Below are 14,117 nucleotides of genomic sequence, written 5' to 3' on the forward strand. Positions count from 1 at the left end.
CTAGACGTGGAAGTCATTGTATATACAAATTCTATGCTATGTCAATTATTATTATCATTATCATTATTTGTTTGTAAAAAAAACTTTCTTTTTGTGAAAAAATAAACTTTGAACCGGAAACTTCCTTACGGTATTAGCAACGCAAATTGAACACTCTTTCTTTATTTGGTAAGGGTCTCTTTTCTATTCGCTCCGTCTAAATTTTCGTCTTGTGTAGTTGTATATATTTTATTATATAATACTCTGAGCAAAAATAAAATAACAATAGCGAAAAGAAAAACGCTATCTTATTTGCACAAAGGATTTAGAATCTACAACACAAGCTATTCGTATCACAACTATAACGTTGCTTTCATAGTTGAGTTGTTGGCATTGTCACATTGATAGTTTTTATAATGTACCTACTGGAATGTATTAGAGGACAATTTTACGTCTTTACTGATCGTCTGATTGGTTCGTTATATCCATATTTTATACTTTGAATGAGATCCATTATTGTTTATAAAAATAGGTAATACCTACTATATAAACTATAAAGAGAGACCATCATACATTTTTATACGCCTTAATGCCTTATACCTTATGCCTTTATACACAAATAGGTCATAAGTATATGGTAGATATATCTAATGGTGAAAAGGGTACAAAACACGAATTTTTACTAAAAATAAAAATTGAATAGGTAGGTAATTAAAATAAAAGAAATTACATATTTGGAGTCCCATCAGATTATTGGTACTCAGTATACTCCAGTGCAGTACTTATCCACACAACACAATACACGACTCATCTAATATTATTCCATTAGATATATTATTTGGATATTCATAATGTCTAATAGATATGTTTATGGACGACTAATATCTATATATTGAAGAAATATTCAAATGTCCGTTTATTTTTTACATTAGATAGGTATCCCGTATCCATGCTAAATGTCTAATGATTATACCTTTTACATTATAACATATTCAACGGTTAGACATACATAGATTTATTCTGATATGTAGTGTCATTCTGTAAATATCTATAGTTAGCAGTGTTCGCACCTATTATATCTACGTAATTATGTACCTTTATCTTATTAGATCGTTATTCATTGTATAGGTATATCTACTTACTTTAAATAAGATTCATTTGTTAATAAAACTGCTGTAATAAAATATGTATAGATACCACAAAGAGAGGCTAACAATTATACATTTATACTTTATAGGTACGCTTCTTACATACTATTTATATTCGGTTAAGTAGGTATAATCACATGGAAAATATAAAAAAAAACTCCCGTTTTTTTTACAACAAATAGATATTTAATAATTAAAATAAAATAAAATGTATTATATTTTAAAATGAGGCTCAATCATAATCTCTAATATACTCAAGAGTATACGTGACGTATATGGATCATATCAGTGACGAGATGATAACTGCAGATCTGCAGAGCACCGCCGAGCTATATAACCGTGTTCAGAGGGTGATGACATTTTCACGCACCCAGGTGCGCCATAACGACAAACCAACAGTATAGTTTTTTTTTTTTAGTTTTCTCTCTCGTTCCCTGTCTCTGATTTTGTATTTTCTATTATTGTCGTACTTGGATAATGTAGGTAATAAAGCCAATACGTATATGTATATAATATGGTAAAATAAAACTGTATACGCGTATACCTATACCTATATATAGCTGTCACGATAAGCGGACATTATAGAACATTAGACGACGTGAAAATGAAAATAAAATATCCCACTTAAGTACCAATATTTTTATCGTCGGCCGACAATCGACCACGAATGTGAGTAAATCTAACAGTGTAGGTACAGCATGCTTACCCTATTATATGACCTACGGCGTCGCGTTGTTTTCATATTTCAATCGTTTCATACATAATATCGTCGTGTTCTCTGTCCCACGGCCATCATCGTGTCTATTCAGTTAAATAGTAGCGACAACATACTGTTTGTATTCTTTTCGAGAGATATCTTCAGTGCCCGGGAAATTTGGCAAGTTTATATTTTGGATTCGCTGTCGATAAGTCATAGCAGCAAGTAGGTAGGTATAGATATAAAATAATATTATATAGAGAATCTAGGCATACACACGTGCGTCCGCTATATCGTTCATATTCACTTAATGCCTACAGTAGTATAATATTCTACCCCTCTTTCCATCGGGGTGGAATAACACGGTGTTCGAATAACTCAACTCGGATATAAGGTCGTCGCCATCATCGTAGTGTGGATTATGAGAGAGCCAAGTCTAGTAGTCGCACGATTTTTCCCATTACCCGCACCAAAACCACGTCGGTAGAGATATCTATATACGTATTTCTTTCCGAGATATAACACTGAGAATACAAAATCCTCTCTATCCCCCCACCCCCAACACACGACACTTCCAACCATCCGCTCCGTCCAAAAAACCACCACGTATTATAACAAATAGGGTGTGATTTCGAATAAGTCCCACATGCATACAATATATGCATGTGTGTGCTGGTTGTCGACTGATTCGGGATAAAAAATATATATTATATACCTACATATACGAATTATTTTTTTCCTTTTTATACAAATATATCATTTATTTTTTCTTTCAGTTTCCACTTTCACCTATATACCTATACATAAATATTACGCACTCAACACCGTCTACACCACCACAACCACATGTCCATAATATTATATAAGAAGCCGGTATGTCTTATATTTTTATTATAATATACACATATGTACTCTCTATAGCATCTATAATCGCACGAGCAAACAAATGAGGGTCTTCGCGTGTGTGAGAAGAGCTTCGCGACATGTGCAAGTCCGCGGTCTGATGAACGGATATATTATGAAATACGTCATTCCTCTCCCCCCACCACCACTACACCCCTTATGAAATTTGCAGACTTCGCAGATGAATAATATCATATACACTAAACAGCCGTACGCTATGTACGGCGTACATAGTATATGGAGCAGAAGTGATAGCGATTTCGTTGCTCGGTCATCATTGCACGATTCGTACACGATATTATATTATATTGCGACACGAGTGAAAAGAAGAAGAAAAACACAGAGGATAAGCATATACGATATAGTGAGGTAACAGCAGTTGAGCAGTACCACATATTATACGCTGCATTGGTGTTGATCGGAAACAAATAAAATTATATTATATTATTTATATAATAATTTATTTTTAGATTCTACTAATTGAGGCACACGTTAGCTAGTGTAGCACGGTCGTTACTATTATAGATGTTTTAAATAGCATTGAATTATATTAAATTAATATTTCTTTAAATAAATATTGGATGTGTATTAATTATATATTCAAACTTTTTGAATAAAAAATTGTTTGACTTATTGTGGAAAAAAATATAAAATTTTTAATCTCAAACAGTCAACATAATATTTTGAATTAACATAATAATATACTAAAGCAAATAAACAATTTATTCTCTTCACTTATCATGTCTGTTTGAATGAATTTATTATTCTTTATTAACCAATTTAAGGTCTGTATTTATTATACAGATCTTAAATTGGTTAATTTATTCAAATTATATTGTTAATTCAAGATAATTTATTAATTGTTAAATTTTATTTTATCAGATATAAAAATTGTATGTTTTTAGTTAATTATATTTTATTTCAACCAACTTAATACATAATCAATATCATTAAAAAACCTACTAAAAGAATACCGTAATTCCAAGTTTCAACTATCTCAAACAGTTGCGTATTTTTTTTTTTTTTGGGGGGGGGGGGGGGTGTCCATGTCTTGACACCCCCCGACATTTAAAAAAAAGTCCTAATATATTGGACATTAGTGTTGTCACTTATTTTATAGTATACTATTTTTATCAAATGTAAAACTTCTTGTCAATTCCTAACATATTAATTTGTTAAACAATTAATTCAATGTCTTTTTACATTAGTAAATAATACTAAAAATTTTGTTTGTGAGGTTCAATAAATGTTGACACCCCTCGAGAAATCACCCAAAATAAGCCACTGATCTCAAAAGGAATAGGTGATCCTAAATAGACTTAGAACAGGTCACAGAAACACAGAAAAAATTCAATGTAATTGGGGACTCGGAGATACATCACCATGTGACTATGGATATGATACTCAGATAACCATCCACTTTCTTGAAGAAAAATCAACATACAAGATGATATGAAACATCCATAAGACTACAATAGCGGCAACTAATCTGAACTCAGAATTTAAGTCAATGCAAATACTATTCCGACTTCACTAATTTTAACCATTGTATATATTTTATTTAGATATCTAATTTTATCTATTCATATATTTATATATTTTATATTTTATCAATTCATGCTTTTTTTTTTTTATTATTATTATTATTTACGAATATTTTATGTTGTTAATGTTGTAGTTGTACACAAACAAAACAATAAATAAATAAAATCTATAGTCAATAATCTAACCTAACCATACCAAATAAAATAAAATTATTGAACATCATCCAGTAATAATTAATACAGTACAATTAAATTCAAAGCTTGTCAATAATTAGTAAACTAGAAAATCCATAAATGCAATGTATTATTTTGTTTAATTAATTAATAGTGACATAAACATGAAATTAATTATGATTTTGAAACTTCATTACTTCATAACTTTTATGGAGTACATCTGTCTAAAAATCTTGGATACAGACAAACTTCACGAATATGGTATCTATTCAATAACCAACACATGAATCTTTCCAATCCTAAACCATATCCGCCATGGGGACATGATCCAAATTTTCTCTAAATAAAAAATATTTTTTTAGTTTTACTTAAATACTACTATTTTAAAATAATATTAAAGTCAGAAAAACATTTATGTAATAGCTACTATAGATTTTGACAATATTAAATACAATCAATATGATTTTAACAAACCTGATCAGTATACCAGTAATATGGTTTTGGGTCAATTCCGACCTTCTTATAACCAGCCAGTAACTCTTTTTCGTCCCAAATACGCATTGAACCACCAACAATCTCACCAACACCAGGTAATAAGACATCCACCTATGACAACATTAAATAATTTGTTTAATAATCTTACTATAAAATTAAATTATATACTAACCGATTCAGTAAGAGTATTATCTTCAGGGCATCGAGACATATAAAATGATTTGATTTCAGCGGGAAACCTGCACAACATAATTGGCTGATTAATCAAATCCGTCATTTTTCTTTCCGCCATTTCCGGAATGTCCTAAATAAGAAATAAGAAATTATAAATTTAATTTACAAAAATATAAACTAATTACTAAATATTAAACACAAAATTACCTCTCCAAATTCATAAAATGAATTATCTTCCTTGGTTATGTTGTTTTCGCGCAAAAAAGTAATGGCCATTTTATAATCCATTCTTTTAAACGGTCTTTTGGGTACAGTAAATTCCTTAAAAATTGTATATTACTATAAATCCCGTTCTAAATAATTGTATTGTTTAGTTATTACATATTTTATAATAATAATTAAAATTAATAATTAATTATAAGAATAATATAATAAAAATGCAACAAACTTAAAGTAAATTCTGCTAAAAAGTAAATTTACCATAGCATTTGGGTATTTTATTTTAGATTCTGAATAAAGTAATGAATGTATTGGTTTTACAATAATGTGCTTTATTGTTTAATGTTTTGTCTCTATAACTCAACTGGTTTTGAAGCAAAGTATTTGCATACATAAATCTTCAACTATAAAGGAGGTTTCCTGTACCTAATTTGAATAAGCTAGAACTCGGAGGCCAAGAGCAGAAATCCTTAGTACTTTACAAAATAATCCGGAAATATAATAATCACAATGACAAAAATCAATCAAACCTTTTTCCTAATTCACTCAAAAAGTAATAACAAACACTTTTAAAAAACATATTAGTATTTACTAAATATGATAAACTATGAAAATATTTTGTTTCATTTTGTGCTTTAAAAAGTGTTCTTTTTAGATTTCTTTTGATTTAATTGTAATAAAATTATTGGTTACGATTGAAACCCTTGGACGTTCAAAACAATAGGAATATATTGGTTTTTCAATTATGTTTATTTCTTTTTCTTTTTTATTCTGTTAACACTTTCTCCCTCTAAACTTGCTCAAAAGTATCAAGTGTAGCATCATTTCTTAAAGGTAATGTTCTTGAGCTGGTACTTTAGAGAGGTCATTTTTCGATTTTCGAAACGGTACTCAAAATAAAAGCGGTTAAAGGAGAAAAACGTACAATTTCACAATATTAAATAATTACGGACAACGTTTTCTACCAGAAATATTACTTCAAATGAAAAATGACAAGAGATCTTTTTTGTCGTATCTTGGCTTTTGTTCTTTACGGTTTAAAGTTGGGAAAATTTTAGCAATTTTTGAGCTATTTATAGAAATTTTAATTTTAGGAGTTTTTTTTGTTGTAATTCAGTTAAAAACATTTGTAAAAACTTGAAATTTGAGTTGTTTACTTATATTAGCTTTACCTAGACATGGTACAATTTTCAAAACATTTGAGCTTTTTCTTTTTTTCATTTTTATGACATTTTCCAATTATAAATTATAATTATATAAATCGTTCCGAAGCTGTTCTTATTACGCTTTGTTTATCACTATAGAAACAAATAAAATTAAATAAAAAAGATTCCCTCATCCGCTCAGAATTGTATTTTATCGAAAGCAATCATTGCATTCAAATTGAATACAGTAAAATTAAACAATCCTGTCCGAGGACTGAAGGGACGATGGACAAACATCCACCACCGAAATGCTGACCTACTTTTTTTATATGAGCATTGTAATTCCAAATTTTTACAAAAATATCCAAACAATTTTGTAGTAGGCATCTATGAAAATTCTTAGTTGTTTCACTTAAGATTTAAATACAATGTTCCATAATATGAATTTCTCTTAATGGAAGTAAAAAATATCGAAAATGTATAACTACATTTGGCACAAAATGTGTGTATTTAAATATCAGGAAAAGATTAATATTTATTGGTATGCAAGAATGGATCAAATTATTCATAATACCTTGTAATATTTAACTTATTTATGATACAGATAAAACATGTCTGTAATTAATTTTATTTGTTAGGAAACGGACATAAATTAAAATGACTTATTATCGTAAGATGATTTGCAAGACTACCAATCTCTAGCACATAATATGCAATAAATTGTATTAATTTTTTTTAATCAATTTTTTCTATTTCATATAAAATCTGTATTTTTTTTATTTTTTAAATCTTCATCAATTCTACCAAGTAGATATTTTATCTTTTTAAAATAACCGTATATTTACTATAATTTTATAGTTTTATAACAATTCTATGTATCTATGTATATCAATATTGAATATGTATACTGTGTCTTTTGGTATCACGCATGGTGGGCAGTCCTCTTAATAAAGTTGATATATATAATCTATGCAGTTAGAAAATTTAGAAAATATATTTTTAATAGGATTAATTCAGTTAATACTGTAAAAAAATACTTAATCACATACATAATAATAAGCATTTTTTTAGAATTTCTAGCACATTTTTCCAATATTTTAAGTGTGCTTATGTTCTTTAAGCAACAACATACAAACATAAAGACAAAATACAAAGCCATCAATCTTAGTCAATAACATAAACCAGTCGAAAAGGTTAAAAAGGTAAGTTGACAGACCATTACTGCTTAGTAAAAATATAATACTTAAATGAGTTAAATGTCTAAAAACTTACTGGATTTAATTGTTTCACAATATCAGCATGTGGTGACTCTAAAACACGCCTCACTACATCACAAATCATACCTTCAATTCGATCTAGTAAATCATCAAAAGTAATAAACGCGAATTCAGCTTCTACATGAGTATATCTAAAATAAAAGTATTGACAGTCATGTTAAATGACAAATGATAAACACATAATTTGATAATCTTACTCAGATAAATGTCTTCTAGTACGACTCTGTTCAGCACGATAACTTTGTGCCATACAAAAAACATCACCTAGAGCTGGTAAACAAGTTTCTAAATAAAGCTGGGAACTCTGAGTCAAATATGCTTCTTGTCTAAACATCAAATGTTTTTACAGTTTATAAAATTATACAATAGTAAAAATATTCTCACCCAAAGTAATCTAATTTAAACAATGTAGACCCGCCTTCCACTTGAGTTTGTACTAATGTAGGGGGTACAACTTCAATGCAACCTTTATCTAAATAATGCATGCGGAATGCTTGAGTTACCACTGATCTCATTAATAAAATTTTGGATGTCTACAAAGGATAATATAATAAAATCATAAAGCATAATTTAAAACCAATTGATTAAAATTTTACATTTTCCCCACGAATGGCAATATGCCTATTATCCAATAATACATCTGGATTAGCATCTTCATTCAATATAGAATCAGCACCACCAGGTGGTGCTAATGTAATTAATTCCCAATAATCAACTTGAAGTTCATGCCCTCCTGGTGCCTATTTTACATAGGAAAAAATGTATATAGTTACACTTATGATTAATTTTAGTTGTTACTTATCAATTAAGTTATCACTAAGTTATTCTTACAGATTTTCCTTCAGGAACTTCTTTCAAAACTCCAAAAAGAAGAACAGATGACTCAGTAGACAACATTAAAGCATTATAGTTTTGACATAATTTGTCATTAAGAACTGTTTGAATAAAACCAGTACCATCTCTTAGTGTGATAAACATTAATGATTTTCCTGTAAAATTTCACTAATTACAACAAGTCTATAGTACTTAGGTGAAAAATTGGCAGATTCAAAATTTGCAATATTATTTAACTATGACCATTTAACTATAAATACCTTGTCTCCTAAGTCTATGTACCCATCCATACATTTTAATCCTTAAATTGCGATATTCAGAAGCATTTTTTATTTTTATTAAAGTTGCAGGTGGTAAAGTAGAATCTTCAGATAGTATTAATTTTTTCGCTTCTTCTAAATTTTTATTCCTTTTAGCAGCATCTTCTTCTTCTTTTTTAGCCTTTTCTACATTTTTATGATGTTCTCTGACCCAAAATTTTTGATTTTTCTTTAATTGAGTTTTAGGAGCAAGTTCAAATTTCTGTAAATTTAATCTGGTAAGTGTATAATCATAATAATGCATATTATAGTTATTAACCAAAGTATTAAAACTATTATATGAAAAAAAATGTATTTATCACATACATTGCCTTCGACTTTAGAATCTACATAAATCACTGGAAATGGTTCTTTTCCAGCATGTTTCATGGCTTGCAATATGGTCTTGAAAGGCTTTAATTCTGTACCATCACCAGAAATATCATCACCATATTTTTCTGATGTGAATAGTTCACCTTAAATGTTAATCAAAATATTATGCCATGTAAATAATTATTAATATGTATTTAAAACTATAGATAATTTTAAAAATATTTCTGAAACAAAAATTGCTAACATGCATTCCAGGCCTATTTATAATAATATGTAGTGTCTAGAATTTAGATGTTCCAACTTGCATACCATACATTAAAAAAATGACTTATACATGTATTCGGGTACAACAACTAGGTATAATATTATCAAACTACATTTTATCAAAAATTGTGTATATTGTGCTGCATTGTAGAATTGTCATTATCTATGCGCTATGCCATGTATTACGTATGTAATCAGGCCCAGATGGACTCGGTAAGCTACTGAGTTCCACTAGGTAGACCGCATAATATTTGGGCCACCTTAGTTAGGTATGGGGGAACATTTTTTTAAATTTATATACAAATCTCAGTGGGTCTACCCAACACTATATGCAATTAGTAATTACATATTTCTACAAAATTTTCTTAACGAAATTTTAACGCAAATCATTAATGTATTGATAAATTATCAATCTTTTTTTAATTACCAATAGAAAGTTTCTCCACAGCTTCGACAGTTGGTCCTTCAGACATGATGTTCTGCGCTCTGCTATAAAATACTTAAAATACTAAAATAGTAAAATGTAAACTACCTACTAAACTCCACGTCGTCTCAACCTGCGAGTGCCGATTTGTGGACTTGTGGTTGTGACTCGTGACTAGTGAGCGACCGTTTCGGTCGAAAATCGTGATAGGGAATTAGGGAATATTGATAACTGATAATATTGTTGTTGTAGGTCAAGATCTTGGTTGTAGGTGGGTGTAATTGTTATGTGGTGTATTTGCAATCATATCAAATATACTACAACTTACAGTTCTGTGCTTGCCACCATAGATAATATAATATTATGTTTTTAATCGTGTGACGGACTGATATCATTATTTTATTCAGTAATTTTGATCCGATTATTCCGATTTCTAATTTCTATCTTTAATCTTTATAGGTAGTTTAAAATGTTTAAACTACTAGTTTTAATTATATTATAAGTATAATTATCATACAGTATACGCAGTAAGTTGTAGTTACGCGGAATAGAAAAAATATGCAATTTTTAAAAATCTTTGCTAGTTTTAATAAATTAATTTTAATTTAATATTTAAAATAATAATAATAATTTTTTTTAAATTTTATTATTTAGTGTTTTTTCCATAATAATATTCAGCAGATAGTCTTTACAGTTACAAGTAAAGAATAATACATGATTGGTTTATTTAGTATTCATTTGTATAAACAACAGATAATGTTAAAGCAAATTTTAATTTTAATTTTTGGAGTTTTAGTATAATATATTTTATAAAATGTCAGAAAACTATAAAGCACAGGTAAATAATGTCATACATTCAGTGGTGAGTGAATGCTTAGTCATAATAATAATTACTATTACCAAATTAATTTTCCAGCTGAAGCAAGTAGAACAAACTATCAGGCACACAGAAAATACAGATCAATTGAATGATCTATTGTCATTACGAGATAGTTTGATTGAACTTATATCACTGACTAGTGAAACTTGTGAACCAGTGCAAACCACTCAAAATCCATTAGATGAAGAATATGCTCTATTTAAAGTAATATCTGTTCAATGTATTTTAAATTTTAAATTAAATCAATCAAAACTGTTTAGTCGGAAATTGAAACCATTGATGAAACACAAACTAAAAATTATGATGAAGATGAAACGTCGTCCTGTGAAATTTTAAATGTTTCTGAAAATAAAAAAGTACGTAATTCAGCATTAGGTGTTATAATATTATAGTGCCTTATAATTTAAGAGGATGCTACACATCCATTTGTTGTCTCCGTCTTACAAATGCAAAACATACCAAATTTACGCTTAGTAGTTCACATTTAACTCTGTTATCTTAAAAATTAGAGTAAATGAACCTATTATTTAAACTTTGTGGTAAGAGCATTATCTGTGTTTGCTTGTGGATTTTTCACAATAACTCAGTTTTTAAGTTAGATGAGTATTTTTAATTTACACTTTTTAATATATGCATAATTTGCTAAAAAAAATTGTAAAAAATCCACATACAAACACAGATATTGTACTTAACATCAAGTTTTATACTTTTATAATAGATCAATTCACTCTAATTCTTAAACTAACGGAGCTAAACGTGATCTGCTGAGTGTAAACTTGTTATGTTATGCACTTGTAGGACAGAGAAAACAAATTGATGTGTAGCATCTTGTTAAGTAGGTATAAGTAAATATTTTAAAATTTAGAAATGACATTATACATTTTTATAACAATTTATAACACATACATTTTATACTTATAACTTGGTTAGAAACTAATAAATAAAAAATCAAATGAAAACAAATATTATCAGCTTTAAGTTTGATAATAGATTAATTCCATGTACAATTAGTTTATTACACAAAATTAGAACTACTGATCACAAATTTGCTGTGTTATACGTTTGTAAGACGGAAACAATACACACAGTTGTAGTGTTATCTCAATAATTATGTATGCTAATAATTGTGAAGTACTACTACAAAATAAATTAAAATAATTTACTTTGTAATTAAATTATTTAATTAATGGAACTTGTTTTTAGGTCAACAATGATAGTCATTCGTCTAATACTATAATTGAAATAAATTCAGATAGTGATAGTATAAGTTCTTGCGAAATTCTTGATGACCATCATAAATCTACTGGAATTGAAGTAAATGTATTTACATTATTTATTATGCATTACTAAAACATTTAATTTATTAGAACGAGTTGGAAAATTTACAAGGAACTAAGTGTCAAGCTCCTTTTGAAACAGACTATGATGAAACATCAACGTATCATAATGCACTCATTATGTCTGTCAAAATGAATGATTTGACAGATCAAAAATCATTGGATGATATATTAGTAAAATTTTTAAGAAAATATTAATAATTTTTAGTTTTTATAAATTATATTTTATTAGGTAACTGTATTATATACAAATCCGATATGCAAACAAATGCTACCTTGTCAATTTTTTTTAAGTGGTGAATGCAAATATTCAGATGATAGATGTTATTTTTCCCACGGAACTCAAGTTCCTTTATCACGCCTCACAGAGTTTAAGTAATGTCATGTACAAGTTTATAATTTAATAACTTTTGCTAATATACATTTTATTTTTATTTAACTTGTAGAGAACCAGATTTTAAAAATTTAAAAATAGGAAGTCTAGTATTAGCAAAATCATGTGAAAATGGTCTTTGGTCTAGAGCCATTGTATTAGACATTACTCACGGCACATCAAATGACGATGGAAGTTGTATTGTTAAATATGAAACTAAAGGACTTGGAGAAACAGAAGTTCCAATGCACAATATTTTTCCTTTAATAGGGAATGGTATTATCATATTTCAATGAGAATGGGACAAAATATATTTACTTATACATTTATAGATGAAGAAATTTACGAGTTATCATCCGATAGTGATGAAGAAGGTAAAATTAAAGAACGCGATTCAGCAATAGTTAATAAAGTGCTGTTAAATACAGAAACTATACAATCACTTGGAAGCTGGGAAAAACACACAAGAGTATTTATTTTTATTTATTTAATTATTCTTATGATATAGTGGCATGTAAAATATTTTGTTAGTGTTTTTACTTATATATATATATTTTTTAATTTGTTTAAATTATTAACAATAAACTTATGCTTAGCTCACCTGAGTACACAAAACAACAAATAAATTTTGAGTTTTTTTTAGGGTATTGGTTCGAAATTAATGGCCAAAATGGGATATATAATGGGAGCCGGATTAGGTAAAAACGGTGAAGGCAGAATTAACCCTGTAGAAGCGACAGTTTTACCAAAAGGAAAATCATTAGGTAAGTAGTAAAATTATGTTAATATAATTTATTTTATAAACATTTAAATTTAAAATTTTATTTCAATACTTCCAGATCACTGCATGTCTATGAAGGTGACTGAACAATTTCAAGATGCACGTAAAAAACGGAAGCAACAATTGAGACTTGAAAGATGTATGAAGAAATCATATGAGAAATCCTTAGAAAAGCCTCCAGATGTTTTTACGTTCCTCAATAATGAACTCAGTAAGTGTCAAATACCAGCATGTTGCCACTGTATTTTCTATTTATTTCATTATTTTGTACAGATACCAAAAACAGTTACCAAGATAAAAATGTGATAGATGAGAAGAAATTAAAAAGTTCTACAATACATGACTTAAATGTTAGAAGTTTAAAAATAGAAGAAGATATCAAACGACAGCTAATAAATATTCAAGAGTTAAATCATAAGTTAAACCGAAGTACATCTGGTTCTGTACAGCACAATATGGCCAGTCAGAAATTGATCGAAGCTAATAATCGTCTTTCAAATTTGAAAGATGAAGAAAAGTCTATAAAAAAAGAACATACATACAGAGAAACTCACAAAAAAATGACTGTATTTTAATAAAACTATGTTTAGAAATATTGTTCATAATTCTATAAATATTCTATAATTCAAATATTAATCAAAATTGTTATAAATAAATTTTTATGGCTAATTGTATTTTTGGAAGTAAATGAAAATAGATGATTGTAAGTATTACAACAGTACTTGTATTGTAAATAAATTAAAAATTGGTTTTCTTTTTGGTTTAGTGTTTGAATAGTTTCAGAGGGTAGATGAGTAATTTTCACAGTTAGAAACCATAAAGGTTTCTTTTACATAT

At 28.2% G+C, this 14,117-nt stretch overlaps 2 protein-coding genes and 1 long non-coding RNA gene across 4 annotated transcripts; 2 read left to right on the forward strand and 1 right to left on the reverse strand.

Moving 5' to 3' along the window:
- The first annotated feature begins 1,633 nt into the window (after positions 1-1,633).
- On the forward strand, positions 1,634-3,145 carry LOC149055888 (uncharacterized). Its single transcript, XR_016191733.1, has 2 exons — positions 1,634-2,053; positions 2,601-3,145. It is a non-coding gene; the product is annotated as an uncharacterized LOC149055888 (long non-coding RNA).
- A 1,421-nt stretch (positions 3,146-4,566) lies between these two features.
- Positions 4,567-10,128, reverse strand: AsnRS (asparagine--tRNA ligase). Of its 2 annotated transcripts, none has more exons than XM_089227754.1 (12): positions 10,018-10,128; positions 9,216-9,364; positions 8,850-9,111; positions 8,587-8,744; positions 8,352-8,495; positions 8,140-8,288; positions 7,953-8,081; positions 7,751-7,886; positions 5,322-5,435; positions 5,113-5,244; positions 4,920-5,051; positions 4,567-4,784 (listed from the first exon to the last, which is right to left on the reverse strand). In XM_089227754.1, the coding sequence occupies exons 2-12, from the start codon at positions 9,276-9,278 to the stop codon at positions 4,653-4,655; spliced, it is 1,551 nt and encodes a 516-aa protein (XP_089083880.1). In that variant the 5' UTR covers positions 9,279-9,364; positions 10,018-10,128; the 3' UTR covers positions 4,567-4,652. The 2 variants fall into 2 exon arrangements, with proteins under 2 accessions (XP_089083880.1, XP_015379985.1); XM_015524499.2 differs by having other exon boundaries at positions 9,913-10,115.
- A 177-nt stretch (positions 10,129-10,305) lies between these two features.
- On the forward strand, positions 10,306-14,034 carry LOC107173824 (zinc finger CCCH-type with G patch domain-containing protein). Its single transcript, XM_015524522.2, has 12 exons — positions 10,306-10,436; positions 10,564-10,747; positions 10,826-10,993; positions 11,050-11,145; positions 11,993-12,103; positions 12,157-12,300; positions 12,359-12,501; positions 12,573-12,775; positions 12,832-12,968; positions 13,143-13,263; positions 13,339-13,491; positions 13,554-14,034. Exons 2-12 carry the CDS (start codon positions 10,724-10,726, stop codon positions 13,853-13,855), a joined length of 1,602 nt encoding a protein of 533 aa, XP_015380008.1. The 5' UTR covers positions 10,306-10,436; positions 10,564-10,723; the 3' UTR covers positions 13,856-14,034.
- Positions 14,035-14,117: the final 83 nt, after the last annotated feature.

Source organism: Diuraphis noxia, unplaced genomic scaffold (genome assembly GCF_037042655.1).
Source record: "Diuraphis noxia isolate RWA-SAM2 unplaced genomic scaffold, SU_Dnox_SAM2 contig0004, whole genome shotgun sequence".
NCBI lineage: Eukaryota > Metazoa > Arthropoda > Insecta > Hemiptera > Aphididae > Diuraphis > Diuraphis noxia.

Excerpts from the sequence above, each read along its gene's own strand:
- AsnRS (XM_015524499.2), bottom strand. The coding sequence starts at position 9,958 with ATGTCTGAAGGACCAACTGTCGAAGCTGTGGAGAAACTTTCTATTG. Across the intron at positions 8,082-8,139 it reads TTTAAATTAGATTACTTTGG|ACAAGAAGCATATTTGACTC; the intron begins GTGAGAATATTT and ends TTTGATGTTTAG. Across the intron at positions 5,052-5,112 it reads ATAATACTCTTACTGAATCG|GTGGATGTCTTATTACCTGG; the intron begins GTTAGTATATAA and ends ATGTTGTCATAG.
- LOC107173824 (XM_015524522.2), top strand. The coding sequence starts at position 10,724 with ATGTCAGAAAACTATAAAGCACAG. Across the intron at positions 12,776-12,831 it reads TTTTCCTTTAATAGGGAATG|ATGAAGAAATTTACGAGTTA; the intron begins GTATTATCATAT and ends ATACATTTATAG. Across the intron at positions 12,969-13,142 it reads GCTGGGAAAAACACACAAGA|GGTATTGGTTCGAAATTAAT; the intron begins GTATTTATTTTT and ends AGTTTTTTTTAG.